Below are 12943 nucleotides of genomic sequence, written 5' to 3'. Positions count from 1 at the left end.
ACTTCCAAGAAGAGCTAAAAGTCTTCTTAAGTGAAAGGTCAGGCTTGATTTAATTACAGAGTTAATTGTTTAGACGAGTTTCTCGTCACGCCTGTTGCCGTTTTCTTTATTTTTTTCGTCTAGTTAATTCTTCATTTGTTTTACTTTCATTCTCTTATTCTTCTTGTTTCCCAATATAAAATAGATATACACAGAAATCCTATAAGCCATCAATACAGAGGGACCAGATAAGGGATCGAATAGGACTTAATACAGGATTCCCCCCCCCCTCAACCACGCCCCCCCCCCCCCATAAAAAAAAAACGGATGTTTCCGTTCTCTCTACATGACCTGACCACCTAAACTCACGCAGTAACATCTCCGTACGACCTCTAATCTTATCCTTCTTCATTTTGACCCACCGTCAAGCCCATGCGATCTCTTATGACCTGGTGAGAGCATTTTAAAATATTCCCTTCTTTCGTTAATGGGTCAGGATGAGAACCGTAAGTCGAACGTTGATAGACCCGTATGTTGCCTTCTGTTACGTTACTCTGTAATAGTGGGACCTGTAGATAGACAATTTTGAGAGTGAATGAATAATTCTGTCCTTTTCAAGTATTTGTTATATTATTACCTATATATTATATATATTATTATATATTATATGTTCTTACGCACGTCCAACCTGGACCTTTTTGCTTAATTTGTAGCGTAGGGAAAAAATTAATCTGATGAGTACTACGTGGAACAGGTGTTTCTAGTCGTTAAGGACACCTGCTCTGATTAACTCATGTATACACAAACTACACATACATACATACATACACGCATGTTACATATATGCATAAAATGCATTGGCAATTATTTCTAAATGTTAATACTCCAGTGAATGTAATATCAACATCCTACCGCCACCTAACGCGTAGAACCTCACAGATTAGATGTCATATTAGGCGTTCAAACCCCACACTTTTATCCTTTTTGGAATAAATGGTTCATCACCTAGTCTTTTATTCATTATTAGCCTTAAATATTTTTTGAAGGACCGTTCTGTTAATAGTTTCTCCACATTTCCCCACCATTCCATTACAGGAATAGGCCTAGTACAGATAGCGTCTCATAGAGGTTACGATCGCCGGATCCGGTCATCCGAACCGGAAGTAAATCTCATGGTCTATGGGGTGATCGTCTGACCAAAAGTGGGCGGAGTCCGCCGTATCTCCGGCAAATTCGCACCCTGCCGTTGCCAGGTTCATGGCATCCGATTTAGTTCAGATGGTTGGAGGCCTCCATGTCTATGGCGTGATCTGAAGATTTACTTCAGTTTCAACGAGACGCTGAAGTGGCAACATGGCGGCTGCGGCCGCACATATTAAGGAGTTCTGGGAGGAGTTTATTGAATGTCATAGGAAATTTGCGAAAATATAATATAATGTAATATATATATATATATATATATATATATATATATATATATATATATATATATTGTGACGAAGTGCCAAGTATCTGGTTACTATACTTACCATTCATTAATTGTTACCTCACAACAGCCAGACACCTGAACCTTCATCACAGGTACTAAACGACTGAATACTCTAAAGGCAACAGTGATCCCCTTAAACAACTTACAGTATTCCAGAAAATCAAGACTAAGTTCATCAAAACAGGTGTGAGGTAATCTTGTAAGTAATTAAATTAATTAAAGGGCATCACTCCATCAACAACTTTAAAAGTTCTAAGTATTTCCTGTATTTTCCCCTGATTCAGAAGTCTAAGTACTTCCCTGGTTCAAACTCACTTCAAGTAAATTGGAGGAAAACAGATCAATTACCACTCTATGTTTCTAACTAACATAAATATAATCATACTGGTGAAAATAAACACTTATAAAAATTTTAAATACAAAAATTTATTATTAAACTCAAAATTTATAAGTGAAATTCACAATATCAGGGAAAATTATTGTTACTTGAAAACAAAGTAAAGTTTCATTAATTCTTGAATTAATTAAGTAAAATTAAATATAAAAATAATTTATCACTAAATTCAAGAAAATTAATTCAATAAAAATTCAAAAGTGTTAGGCAATATTTAAAATTTGGAAATTAATTCACAAGTACTAAACAACAATGAAACTTGAAAAGAATTCAAAGTATATTTAAATGAATTCACAAGTGTTAAATTCAATTAAATATGCAACGATTAAGTAATGAAAATAACTATGTTAATTAAATTGTGAATGCAATTGAAAACACAGAAAAATGTGGAAAATACCAAAATTGCAAAAAGTACTAATCACACAGAAAACAAAATAAATAGACACACTTCAATAAGAAAATGGATAAATGCACTTCAAATGAAACAAACACAAAACAATAAAATTTGCAATGTATAAAAATGTAAAATGTTTATCAAACCACTGTAAGTATTAGTTTAAATTTTTACTAAACCACTGTAACTATTAGTTATTAGTTGCAACTAATAAAAATATAACACACTTTACCTTTACCTATTTTCTTTCTGCTGCAGCTTGTTAAAAAATTCTCTACAATTCACAATATTTCTCAAATGAAAATGAAAGGCACCGTTACACTTGTACAATGTTTGTTCAGATTCCACAAAAAGCACTAAATAATACTAAATAACTCTAAGAAATATCAAATCTGAAATTTACAAGTTACGAGTGACCAATCTACATTACATTAATATCAAATATGGTGAGAGAGAGAGAGAGAGAGAGAGAGAGAGAGAGAGAGAGAGATCTGAACTCGATGTGGTTCTAAGTAACAATGAAACTCTCTTCTTTGTATGGGTACTTCAAGAGCCTGATGGGTTCAAAACGTTTCAGGCAGGCAAAAGCTGATGTAATCTTTCTAGAAGCTTCTAAATATGACGTAACTTTACAGAAAAATCGTGAAATCTGCACATGGTTTTGGCAAAGACATACGCGTATGAAACGAGTCAGCTCAACAAAGACACATATTCGATGAAACAGACTCGAGCGAAAGTCTCTATCAGACGTGATGACAGAATTCCCAAAACACAATGGAGACCTTGAGGTCTCAATCAAACGTGTTGACAGATTAGGGAAGCAAACGGAGATCTCGAGTTCCTCTTATCTAGAGGCGATGACACAATAGGGAAACAATCTAGCTCGGAACAGACAAAGTTAATCTCTCTCTTTTTCTTTACATTCTACGTTATATACTTTTAAATTATGTTATGCAAAATCTGAACATACATTTAAAGACATCCTAACTCCAAGCTAGCTAAGGAATCTGAAAAATGTTGCAAAACTCTATATATAACATTTTATACAGTCAATGAGGGGATGTATGTTTTGAAAGTAGCAACATATAATATATATATAAATATAATATATATAATAATACTTAATAATGTCTGTCTGTCTCCTTCTAAAACCACCCTCTTTGATGTCATTGATGTTTATCCTATAGCAGGTGTCTCCAAACTTTTCAATGTAAGGGCCCCATTATATATTTCCCACATTTATGCGGGCCAAAGAAAAAAAAAAAAAAAAAAAAGAAAAAAAAAACCAAATCAGTTCCAGTAATTTAATTTCCTCAAATATTAGAGTATAAACATGGAAAACTTAAACCATATCTTGTTGGAAATAATCAGGGTAAACTAAATAGATTCCTGCCTTTAGTTTTATGCAACCAAATTAGTGTGACGAATGATACTGACGTTTTGACTTCAAAATTTCATTGAAATCAGGCCCCAGATTAGATGAGCCAATTGTAAGAATTGATTTCAAATGATCATCAGACAAATTTGCTCGATAGTTAGATTTCACATACTTCATTTTGGAAAATGTTTGTTCACACAAGTATGTTGTACCAAAAATAGACACAAAACTACAAGCAACCTTTGTTTGGCGGGCCGGATGAAATTATGTGGCCCGCGGGCCATAGTTTGGAGAGCCCTGCCCTATAGTATTTTTCTCTAAATGATAAGTCATATGTATACAGAAATTTGTAAAGTGACTATGTCTACGGGCATAGCCAGCCCCATTTCACAGGCAGAACCAGCTCTGTTTCAGGGAATCCCTTTTCACCCTTCGGAGGGGGTGAAGTAGAAATTTTGGGACTCCGGTTTTCCCGGGGAATTCCAGGCTCCCAAACATAGGTCTCGACCTTCCTGGGGTGGAAACCCATCTCTGTTCTGAATCTCAGTCCCGTCAGACTGATGGCCCGGGCGCCCATACCAAGCATACATACAAACACACACATTGCCAAAATATATATATATATATATATATATATATATATATATATATATATATATATACTATATATATATATATATATATATATACAGGGTGATACATCGGGTTACTACGAAAAGATGCTGCTGGCCCTCATCAATGAGTGAATTCTATTTGGAACGCAAGAAGAAGACGAAGAAGCAGAAGAAGAAGAAGACGAAGTTCGACTCCAAATGCTATTTCTGAAAGTCAAGTGATAACCTCCGATTTGTTACAAATAAAAAGAATTATTAATAGCCTGCCTTTTATTTTTTGGTACAAAATGGATCTAAATTGAAATAGATATTTCGGATATCAGGAAAAATGTAATTGATTGTCTCTAAGAAGTTTCCTTGGGATTTATATAAACTTTGATACACGGAAAGGTCCGTGGCTTGGCGCTAAACTTTGAGAATTTTTTTAATTTTTTTCGTTTGTCAGTTTGCGATTAGAAAAATTCACGTGTTGTATCTTCGTTAAAGAAGTTTTGCCAGAGGATGAATATTCATGACTTTATTTTTTGTTATCAGTGAAGATAAATGACACTATCTGCAAAAGAATTATGCTAAAAGAAGATCGATCGATCGATTATGAATGTTTGGTCTAACGGCCTGCACTAGAACCATATGAAAGGGCTGTTGCCTTGTATAATAAGGCGCCCTGTGAGGTTATGTTAGACTTGCGATAATCTTACGCTAAGTCGGTTGGTTATGCACTTCCATACTCATTGGAGTGTCTTGGGGTTTGATGATAACTTACGAAGTCGGTATCTTCTTTGGTTAGGACGACGGAGATGTGTTAAACTCATGATGATAGTTATAACTTCATCGATCTCTTTCTGATATGAGGTTCTAGTAGAAAACACTGAGTACAAAATAAAATACTTCTATTCTCTGAGATTACATGATGAAGATCAGAGGAAATTTGTACAGGTCTGCCAATGATGATGGCTAATTCAAATCTGACTACAATCTCGTTTACAAATCATAAAGGAAGCAGACAGTAGCTCGAACATACGAACACACATACAGATGACATAGATTGCAAATCACGTTGGCCATTTGAATTATAGGCCGCGGTAGTTGTCTCAAGCAGGAAGCTTGGACTAATGTTTTCAAAACAAATGAAGGACCACAGGTGACGGCACGTCATCTTAGCCTACTTTATTGTATACGTAATCTTAGCATACTTATCGTCTATGGTCTGATCACATTCCTGCAAGCAATCTGGTTTGACTTCTTGGGTCAACAGGTTTTTAATTAATCATAGTTTTAGTTTTTTTATTTTTATATATGGAATAACATTATATATTTTTATTATGTAACACTTACACATAGACATAATCTCGATATTATCTAAGACGAGAACCGTTCGGTTTTTATGTACCACAATACCAAAAGAGAAATTACTATTAAGAATAAATAAGTATTTATTAAAAATTACAACTTGAAAAGAATATATTAACTCTGGTGCGTCTATATATCATAAAGCATCCTACTATGAGATTCAGGGCCTCTGTAACACGGTTTTTTCGCAATAACTTTTTATCTATGCATATCATAAATATAACGCTTATTCAGAATACATATTATCTACACATAAATTGTGGACTGTATTCTGCATTACGTAGGTTGAATAAATTTGGTCATATAATGTAAAAAGTGACCTTTTTGCAAGACGAGGGCCAACTTACTCAGAGAAAAGGTTTCGAACGCACTCGTTACGTAACTTATGACAGCATTTCTTCCCTCTTTATCGATGGATGATTGGCTATATGTAACGAAGGCTAAACCTCTGGGAACAATGACATACAAATGTAAATACAAGCAAAGCAGTACACCTTTATGAACTCTGGAACCTCTCCACTGATAATTGTCATAATGAACAAACCAACAAAATATGTTAATAAATACAAAAACACTACGATTATTAGTCTAACTCCCAAAATAGGTTTCCTAAGAAATTACAGTCTACTTTATAGGTCACAATCAGATTGACAAGATGTAGGGAATAGTTGGTAATTTTCAAAAACATAGTAGACAAGCTTGATTTGAAAACTGCTATATCCAATGTCAAGCAATTTTTATTTATTGGCTATCTACCTATTTACTGAAAAAAATAGCCGGTACCGTATATTGGCTTTAAACCTTCACCAATAATTATCGTCAGAATGATGACTTCATGAGGCTCCACCCACTTTCGTCTCGTTATAATTCAGGATAACACTGAAGCCTACCATGGGCACTGTTGGATTAGAAAATTTAACATCTTTCTATAAAAACAAATTTCTCAAGTAGTTGTAAGAAGTGATAAATGATCCTGAAGGATCCCAGCAGTTGGCCTAAACGTTTAATTCATGTATATGACTGCTATACTGTTGCGGCACTACCGCTACAGTAGTATTACTACGCTAGCACACATCTATGTATCGTTCCGCCATTCATAAAGTCTTTGGGTTTCAGAGCCGTTGGAGTTTCTGTCTGGTGGATGGGCGGGGCAACATTTCGTCAAAAGGTGTGTTTACCTTGCTTATGTAATGAATGTTTTTCGACTCTTGGCTCGTAATCATTGGCCATGGCGTCGGCTAGATCATTTTACTCTATAAAAATTAAAAACCATCGGGTTTAGGTTATTGATAATGCTGACAAAATTTGTGTGTGGTTGTAAAATATACATATGTCAACTTTCAGCTACATCCGATGCTTTGACAAGGAGCAAAGTCCAAAAAATCGTGTTACAGAGACCCTGAATCTCATAGTAGTGTATTCCATTCAGTTATTGACAGCAACACCACCATTTTAAATTGTTTACTGAAACGGATCCTCTGATATTTCAAGTTCTTTATCGACAATGAGCTCTTACCTATTTTGCATTATTGTCTAACGTCAAATCGAATATGATTTCATGTCAGTTTGTGGAAACCGAGGGATTATCAGATGCTGCAAGAAGATGGTTGGTCTGCAATATCGGCAAAAGTTGCACCAACAGCGACTGGAGCAGTTCATTGTGTTATAAAAAGAACGAAGCGTATTTTTGTTCTTTAATTCCTTTTCCCTGGTGCGTTTTACAGATATTATTATTGTATAAAATATAAACTATTTCTAATTTTATTTTGAAAGGAGCTGTATAGTATTTCCACCCATTTTATGACCAGGTGTAGAGGAAAATAAACAAATTACAAACACCACTCTGACTGAAGAACGTAGATAGATTAGATGTAGTTTCATTAAACTCCATGACTTGGGATTTAGGGAGAAAATCTACCGGAAAAATCCGTTTATAGTCGAAGTATATTTAGTAATGGTCTAAATTCTCCGAGGTTAGATATAATATTAGTTTTTCATTTGTGTACCTTGTGTTTTATACGCACTGGGCTGCGAATATGTAGAAAAAATACATCAACATACGCTGAAATCGTTGCATGTATATTTACGTACGTATGTTTTCCCACAATCAACAAGCAATAGCGGCAAACTACACACCTTCCCATGACGAATTCACCTGTCATGAATGAGCAATGAATCAGAGGCTGGCGTGGGTGACTCATACAAGATAAAAAACAAGCCATAGTGCGTGAGAGGAATCTTAAAAAGATACGACTATCTTATGCTCTGCTTGGGTTATCTCTGCTTGTTCCCACGTAATTCGGAAATGACCATCCACTTGTCCCTGTCCCTGTCGATTTGATTGGGCCTTCATTTGTTCCTGGGGAATTCGTAGGAGATATCTAATATTCTTGTCAATGGGGATTTAGAACTTTTGCAGGGGTCGGGTCCGTTATCTACTATCCCTAAATGAGCTTTTTCTGTGTCTGCTCTCCATAGTCAAATTGAAATTGGTTTTGGCTGAGCATTCATACCAGGCCTGGAAAATATAAACAATAATCAGTATGAAATAGCAATTATATAACGCTTAGATAACTGGGTAATTGGTACATGATATAACGAATAAGGACACAAAGTAAATTATAAAAATAACAACGAAATTTCAAAATCGGCCCTTTACAAGGAGTTTCAAGTTCGTCAGAATAGTCACTTCGCTATTTGGGACTCCTTGGCGTCCCAATACAAGGTCGACGAACCGAGCTAAGATTTTAAGAGACACCTTGAGAGTAAGTGAAAGTTTTACGTACGTTGATTATCCGTGTTTTTATTCGTGCTTGCTGCATTTTTCTCTGATTTCGGAATCGTGAGTTGGCGTTCTTTATATTGTGAGGTTTTCTTTATATAATTATTGATAGGTCTATGAATTGTGTTTACTTTTAAGTAGGTGTGTTTTGGTTCAGTGGTTCGGTATGGTTGCCTTATTCCTGGTCGAATTTGTACTTTTAGTCATAGTTCTAATTTAATGGAGGCTATTTTTCTATAATTTAAGTGTTAGTACCATAATTTGACCACGCACAACTGCTGCAATGTTAGTGTCTGTCTTAAATATGTTTGCAATTTTCAACTTCACGGTTGTTAGCGTCAGCTGATGTATTGTAAGCTTGGCTTAAATTTTGAGTGTTTGAATATATTTTTAAATGTTGGAATATATCCTGTGCATATGCTACCCGCTTTTGAAGCTATTAGTATACATTGGAAGTACAGTTTTAAAGTGTTTACCGGGTTTACTAATGAGATAACAGAGGTATGTGACCTTGGAAGTGCTTAATTTATACAAATGGGTAATGTATCTATTTAGAATGGGAAACTTAATATTTAAAATCCTTGTGCGTTTATTTTTGGGTTTTGTATCTAGTTTAGAATGGGAAACTAATTTTTAAAAATTTAGTCCGGCAAACTGCTTGTCGAATGCATGACGTTGGCCACATTTAACTTTAGACCTATTACATAACTATCAAGTAGGTCCTTTTGAAAACATTGCCATTTATGGATATTAAAATTTTCCTGGGGTCTAGTACTATACCTCTGAATTTAAGTCATAATTGAAGGCTGGTGTATCTTTCAGGGTCTAGAGTTCTAGACCTAGTTTGTAGTTATAATTGTATGATTTTTTAGGGTCAACAGTTTATGGTCCCGTATACAATTTTAGTTTTGCCTTTTATATATTTGAGGAGGGAGACTGCATGGTTTTAAGGAAACTCTAACATGAATAATAAATCTGTTTTCTGTAGATGCATCCTACGATAGTTACCGCCCCGCACTTCGATGCTGATGCCGACGCCGCGGCTTTGAAAGCCGCCCTGGAGGGCGCTGGCACGGACGAGAAGGCTGTCATAGATATCCTCACCAACAGGACTTCTAACCAGCGGAAAGCTATTTTGCGGGCGTACAATGTGGATGGAGTGAGTTTATTTTTTTTTTTTTTCTGGTGTGAATATTGTATTTTTTTTCTGGTGTGATTATTGTATAGTTTGAACATCTTTTGAGAGTTCAACTATAGTGGTTTGAACTTCTTTTGAACGTTCAATTGTGGAGTTGCACTGCATTGCCACCCCTAACCATTCATTCTTATATTTTGTCTAGTTCCTCATTAAAACTTTCAAATTAGCACCATAATCTTTGGAAGTTGTTCCATACGAATTAAAACCTCCTAGTGTATAATTATTAATTTATTTTATCGGCCTAAAATTGTTTGGCTGAGCTGGTTTAGCTTGTGTTCTGTAACTTGGTTAAATATTCAGCTGGAACAGAGATTTTCATAAATTGTTATTTTCTTAAGTCTGCTCTAAGAATGCTCTAAAAACCTGAGGTCTCTATTAATTCTACAGTAAAATTGTTTAAGTCTTTACTAAATTCATGAAGTTCAAGTTTTTAATGTAAATTATACAGTAAAGAAACTTTAAAGTTTTACTGAAAAATTTTCAAGCTTAATTGAATATTTTTTTAATTGGATAATTATCTCAAGGAAATCCAGTCTAATGAAATTCTTTAGTACTCTTTTGTATTATAGTACTAATTAAATTAGTGCATAGGTTGGATTAGCATGGATGAATTAAGGAAACTATATCTTTTAATTGCTGTTAGCCTTATTTTTAAGTAATTCCTCAGCAGGACTTAGTCAGTGACCTCAAAGGAGACCTGAGCGGGAATTTTGAGAACTTGGTGGTGGCCCTGATGACTCCCCTGGAAGATTTCCTGGCCACGGAACTGGACCAGGCTCTGGAAGAGCCTGGAAACGAGGATGTCCTCGTGGAGATAATTTGCACGAGAGATAATGATTCTTTAAGGTGAGGAACGAATGAAAACCATTGGTTATTAGTCTCGGACGTTAGATAGAAGGATATTTTAAGTTTAAAAAGTCACTATTTTTCCGTAGTAAGGTGTTAGAGGCTTCAGTATAAGTTAGAGAGTTTGAAGATGCTTAATTCTCTTGGAAAGATTTTAATGATTAAAGTACAATTTAGGGTATTGGTTTATTGATATCTCTTAACATAGTATGGAGCACAGGTATTAAGTAGGTGCTTTGAATGCTCTCGAATAGTTTATAATTCAAAGTATATTTTATTCTAGGATATTGGTCTATGGAGAACAGATTTTAGAAGTGTCCTGTCATGTGTCTTAAATGTTCTGCCCAGATGTGACTGGTATTTTTTGCAGTTTTTAAAGACTTTATTATAATTACTTTAGTTATTAATACCTTTAATTAATACCTTCACAATTAAGATTAAATTGAGGACCTTAATAATGTAAGGTAGTCTTAAGGGAATTCGATCAAACTGTTCAACACTAATGGGAATGTCTCTTTGTGTCTCTGTCTCTGTCTGTCTCTCTGCACAGAAAAATCCGCAAAAGCTACGAGGTTGTCTTCGGCAAGTCCCTCCTGATGTCCCTCAAGAAGGAGAACGCTGACGAATTCTTTGAGAAGCTCCTGATTGACTTGTGCCACACTGACAGAGACGAAGGTCCTGCTGACGAAGAAGTGGCCCCGTCTCTTGTGAAGAAGCTGTACAGGGCAGGTTAATAAAAATATATATGGTCTGGTTACGAAGGAAGAAGTCCTAAGAATTTGGGTTGTTAAGGACTTGATATAGCCTAGAATGTTTGACGTATGTCTAGTCCTATGGAAACAGAATTAAGTATGCCTCGTCCTTATTTAGCTTAGGATTGTCTGGTCTTAGTTTACCATGGGATAGTAGGCCTATGTCTACTCTGAGGTTGCTACTAGTATACTTAAATTATTGGATAAGTTTTAAACAGTTTCAACGTTAGGTCTATGTAATTCTAATTTCCTATTTCTAGTCTGAGGTTGCTACAGGTATATTTTTATTGGTTTACTTAAAATATTCACTATATTCGAGAAGGTAGTTTGTGTTCAGGTATTTAGAATTTTTTTTTAAGATTGCCAAAAGAAATTAAAAGTGCCTCAGTGGCGTGGTTGGTATGATGGCGTCCCACCTCGGTGGTAGCGGGTTCGATTCTCTTGCCTTTCTATTGAGGAGCGAGATGTGTATTTCTGGTGATTGAAGTTCACTCTCGACCTGGTTCGGAAGTCACGTAAAGCAGTTGGTCCCGTTGCTGAATAACCATGCAGTGGTTCCATGCAACGTAAAAGCACCTTAAAATCAACAAAAGGAAATTGGCACGTAAGGTGGATTAAGGTACTAAAGCTTAAAGTAATAGTGGTTCTTCTGGTGTAGGTTGTCAATGCTTGGTAGTTGTAAGCTACCTAAGATTCAGCGCTTAAACTTAATTCTGTTCTACAGTAACAACTAGCCAACCATAATAGTTTTTAGTTTAAGAAATGATCCTGTAGAGCAATAAATTGTGCACTAAATTTGTCTGATTTAATCTTTTGAAGATTAGTAAATGATGCGAAGTTTTGGTGTAACATTGGGTAGTATATAGTGGGAAAAATGATCAAATATAGGGTCTTTATATAGTGGGAATAATTATCTTAATAAATATAGGGTCTTAAGTAAACTTCGACACCTGTCTTAGTTTAGTGAATATTGACGCTTTAGACTTGAGTGGAAAAGATTTATAGTAGTTTTGAGTTTATAGTAGAACAACCATAACTAAAATGCCCTTTCTGCCCTAGACATTTAATTTTCTAAGTATTTTTTTTTTCTGCACTTATTCTCTACCGTGTCCTCGCAGGAGAAGGACGAGCAGGCGTCGATGAGGACGAAATCCGAAGGATCTTGGCAAATCACTCCTACTCGACATTGCGCTTAGTTTTTGAATCCTACAGGAAGGAGTATGGAAAGACACTTGCCGAAGTGATGGAGGAGGAACTTGAAGGAGACTTTAAGAAAGCTATGTTGGCTGTGTGTAAGTATTGAGTCTATATAACCATGTGAAACTAGTTTTAAATGTCATAGGCCTATGTAGAATGTTACTTGAACGCCTCTTAAAGTAGGCTTAAGACCAAAGTGCCTTTAGAGTTGTTTGGCAGCTTTCGTCCTACATTTTAAGTCTGCCAATATTTTGCTGTGGATATGAAATGAGTCTTGATAGTTTAAAGATTGATTTTTAATATTTTTTTAAAACACTTCACTTGGTGTCTCGGGAAAGACTGGAATTTTAGGAAAGTCTTTTTAAAGTTTTTAGTAGTAGGTCTTAAGTCTGTGGATTACTTTAGGTTTTAATTTCCGTGGGTTCCTTTAGCTCTTAATTTCAGAGCTCGTTTGACTGTTTCACTCGCCTGACAGACCGGTTAAGTTTTAAGGTTCAACTGATAGAAAATTTTAGAATAGGGAAGGTACAGAACGCTTGATAATTGCCCATTGTATGGGTTGACAGAAGC

The 12943-nt window shown here is 35.4% G+C and overlaps 1 protein-coding gene across 1 annotated transcript; it reads left to right on the top strand.

Annotated features, from left to right (window-relative positions):
• Window positions 1-8344: 8344 nt before the first annotated feature.
• On the top strand, window positions 8345-12468 carry LOC135205312 (annexin A3-like; the record flags this gene model as incomplete). Its single annotated transcript, XM_064235743.1, is given in 5 exon segments — window positions 8345-8363; window positions 9369-9539; window positions 10246-10424; window positions 10975-11153; window positions 12295-12468. Coding segments are annotated over 4 exon segments (703 nt in total), but the record flags the coding sequence as incomplete, so codon positions are not given.
• Between the last annotated feature and the right edge of the window lie 475 nt (window positions 12469-12943).

This window comes from Macrobrachium nipponense, chromosome 49, assembly GCF_015104395.2.
Source record: "Macrobrachium nipponense isolate FS-2020 chromosome 49, ASM1510439v2, whole genome shotgun sequence".
Lineage (NCBI taxonomy): Eukaryota > Metazoa > Arthropoda > Malacostraca > Decapoda > Palaemonidae > Macrobrachium > Macrobrachium nipponense.
This window is presented reverse-complemented; position numbering and strand designations above follow the sequence as displayed.